This window comes from Bison bison, unplaced genomic scaffold (genome assembly GCF_000754665.1).
Source record: "Bison bison bison isolate TAMUID 2011002044 unplaced genomic scaffold, Bison_UMD1.0 scf7180017864037, whole genome shotgun sequence".
NCBI classification, from domain to species: domain Eukaryota; kingdom Metazoa; phylum Chordata; class Mammalia; order Artiodactyla; family Bovidae; genus Bison; species Bison bison.
Genome location: NW_011494609.1, coordinates 11,928,698 through 11,932,210, shown reverse-complemented (window position 1 = coordinate 11,932,210; position 3,513 = coordinate 11,928,698). Strand labels below are relative to the sequence as shown.

Below are 3,513 nucleotides of genomic sequence, written 5' to 3'. Positions count from 1 at the left end.
AGATAGGAATACCAGACCACCTGACCTGCCTCTTGAGAAACCTATATGCAGGCCAGGAAGCAACAGTTAGAACTGGACATGGAACAGACTGGTTCCAAATAAGAAAAGGAGTACGTCAAGGCTGTATATTGTCACCCTGCTTATTTAACTTCTATGCAGAGTACATCATGAGAAACGCTGGACTGGAAGAAGCACAAGCTGGAATCAAGATTGCCGGGAGAAATATCAATCACCTCAGATATGCAGATGACACCACCCTATGGCAGAAAGTGAAGAGGAACTAAAAAGCCTCTTGATGAAAGTAAAAGAGGAGAGTGAAAAAGTTGGCTTAAAGCTCAACATTCAGAAAACGAAGATCATGGCATCTGGTCCCATCACTTCATAGGAAATAGATGGGGAAACAGGGGAAACAGTGTCAGACTTTATTTTTCTGGGCTCCAAAATCACTGCAGATGGTGACTGCAGCCATGAAATTAGAAGACGCTTACTCCTTGGAAGAAAAGTTATGACCAACCTAGATAGCATATTCAAAAGCAGAGACATTACTTTGCCAACAAAGGTTCGTCTAGTCAAGGCTATGGTTTTTCCTGTGGTCATGTATGGATGTGAGAGTTGGACTGTGAAGAAGGCTGAGTGCCAAAGAATTGATGCTTTTGAACTGTGGTGTTGGAGAAGACTCTTGTGAGTCCCTTGGACTGCAAGGAGATCCAACCAGTCCATTCTGAAGGAGATCAGCCCTGGGATTTCTTTGGAGGGAATGATGCTAAAGCTGAAACTCCAGTACTTTGGCCACCTCATGTGAAGAGTTGACTCATTGGAAAAGGCTCTGATGCTGGGAGGGATTGGGGGCAGGAGGAGAAGGGGATGACAGAGGATGAGATGGCTGGATGGCATCACTGACTCGATGGACGTGAGTCTGAGTGAACTCCGGGAGTTGGTGATGGAGAGGGAGGCCTGGCATGTTGCGATTCATGGGGTCGCAAAGAGTTGGACACGACTGAACGACTGAACTGAACTGCACTGAACTGAACCCCATTCTGTGAAGTGGTATGAAGAGGAATTGTTGTATTATGTCAGAGGTTCCAGTTTTTCTTTTTTTTTTGAGGGTCCAATTTTGAAAAAGAAATGGTTTGGTGAAAGCCCCCAGTGGTGATAGTATCTTCTTCCGGTCTTGCTCTGGACTGAAATGCATTTGTGGCATTATCACAATCTTTATTTTCTAAGGGATGGCTGCTTTCTTTTTTTTTAACTTGAAAATAGTGTGATGCTTGGATAGTGTTGTCAGCCTTCAACTGTTGGTGCTTTTTTGTTGTTCAGTAGCTGAGTTATGTCTCTTTTCGACCCTATGGACTGCAGCACACCAGGCTTCCCTGTCCTTCATCTCCTGGAGCTTGCTCAAACTCATGTCCATTGAGTTGGTGATGCCATCCAACCATCTCATCCTCTGTCATCCCCTTCTCCTCCTGCCATCCATCTTTCCCAGCATCAGGGCATTTTCCGATGAGTCAGTCTTTGAATCAAGTGGCCAAAGTGTTGGAGCTTCAGCCTCAGCATCAGTCCTGAGAATGAATATTCGTGGTTGATTTCCTTTAGGATTGACTGGTTGATCTCCCTGCTGTCCAAGGGGACTCAAGAGTCTTCTCCAGCACCACAGTTTGAAAGCATCAATTCTTCTTCACCAGTCAGACTTCTTTATGGTCAGACTTCTTTATGGTCAGACTTCTTTATGGTCAGACTCTCATGTCATCCATCCTCTATGGTCCATCCTGTATGGTCATCCATGACTACTGAAAAAACCATAGCTTTGAATATAGGGCTCTTTGTCTGCAAAGTAATATTTCTGCTTTTTGAGAGCTGCCCAAATAGAGCAATAGGAGAGAGCTGAGTTACTCGAATTGGGCTGCCTTTGAAGACCAGGTACTGCTGGTCTTTTCTCACCACTGTTGTACTATCCTAGACTGGACACACTCCAGGTTTTTTTTTTTTTTAAACCAAATCCTGGGGAGCAGGCAATACTGTCCTCTTCCTCCTGAAAGTGGAGACTGGTTTCGGGAAATGGACACAGGAGGACCTGCCTTCACTTTTCACAAGGTTGTTGCTGCATCCAGTTCTAAACTTTTAGTGGATAGAGGTAGCCAGGGTGCAGCCTTGGCTGGTCTGGCTTCAGGGTAAGGCTATGGAGAAGAAGCAGGCTCCAAGCCTGTGTTTTGGTAAGCTTAGCCACCTTTCCATGAAAATAATTCACTGTCTCTATTGAACAGTCACATCTCACATGTCTTCTTTAACCAGAAATTTGTAGAACCACAGCTCCTCCATTCATTTGGATTGGAAATTAGTTCTCAGACTCCAGCCAGGCAGAAGAGACAGCTAATCATCTTTTGCTTTATCTACTACACATAAATGGGATTAGGATCCTTTTACTGCAAAAGCGTCATCTTCACCTACATGTGGGTTTGTGCGCAGTCGCTTCAGTCCTGTCTGACTCTCTGCGACCCCATGGATTGTAGCCTGCCAGGCTCCTCTGTCCACGGGATTCTCCAGGCAAGAATACTGGAGTGGGTTGCCATGCGAGGATGGAACTCAGCGTCTCTTGTCTCCTGCATTGTCAGGCGGGTTCTTTACCACCAGCGCCACCTGGGACGCCCTTTTTTATAGGTTGAATGTAACCATGGCCTTTTACGATACTACTTATTTTTCAGGTATGCAGTTGTGTAAATTACTTAGATTTATGGACTTCCCTGGTGGCTCATTCGGTAAAGCGTCTGCCTACAGTGTGGAAGACCTGGGTTCGATCTCTGGATCAGGAAGATCCTCTGGAGAAGGAAATGGCAACTCACTTCAGTACTCTTGCCTGGAAAATCCCATGGACGGAGGAGCGTAGTAGGCTACAGTCCATGGGGTCGCAAAGAGTCGGACATGACTGAGCGACTTCACTTCACTTAGTTTTGAAATGTAAAGACTACTTACTGAACTCTACTTGCAAAACGTTTTTACATTTCCTTGCTACTGTAATGACGGTCACTATTTACGGGACTGTGTCTTTAAAAATACAGTTGCTTAGGAATAAAGCTGAGTCAATTTAAAGAAAGTATTAATTACATAATAACACAGGTAGTTTGCTGATAAAACAAAACTAAAGTCACGGTGGAGGCCGAATTTGGAAAATAGGTTCCGCAGAGATGAAGGAACCGGAGGAAGAGGGCTACGGAAGCCAGGAATGTCAAGAAATTAGAAGAAAAGATGGCCCCGCCTCCCGAAGCGCGGCTCAGTGCGCAGGCGCGGCGGCCCCCTCTGCGGGTCGCAGTTCTCAATGCGCACGCGCGGCCGTCGGCGTGGTCCCCATGGAGCTGCTTTAGCTGACCCGGCGACGCCGCTAGCTTCCGAGATGAGCGCTGCCGAGGCCGACCGCTGGGCGTGGCTGCTGGTGCTCAGCTTCGTGTTTGGGTGCAATGTGCTCAGGATCCTCCTCCCGTCCTTCTCGTTTTTCGTAAGTGGCTACCTGGCCCTCCAGGG

At 46.7% G+C, this 3,513-nt stretch overlaps 1 protein-coding gene across 1 annotated transcript in view; it reads left to right on the top strand.

Moving 5' to 3' along the window:
- Positions 1–3,308: 3,308 nt before the first annotated feature.
- WRB (tryptophan rich basic protein) overlaps positions 3,309–3,513 on the top strand; it is a 15,140-nt gene continuing 14,935 nt past the window's right edge. The window contains exon 1 of the mRNA XM_010834953.1: positions 3,309–3,487. Within this exon, the coding sequence (XP_010833255.1) occupies positions 3,311–3,487 (177 nt within the window). The 5' untranslated portion in view covers positions 3,309–3,310. The remainder of the gene's footprint in view (positions 3,488–3,513) is intronic.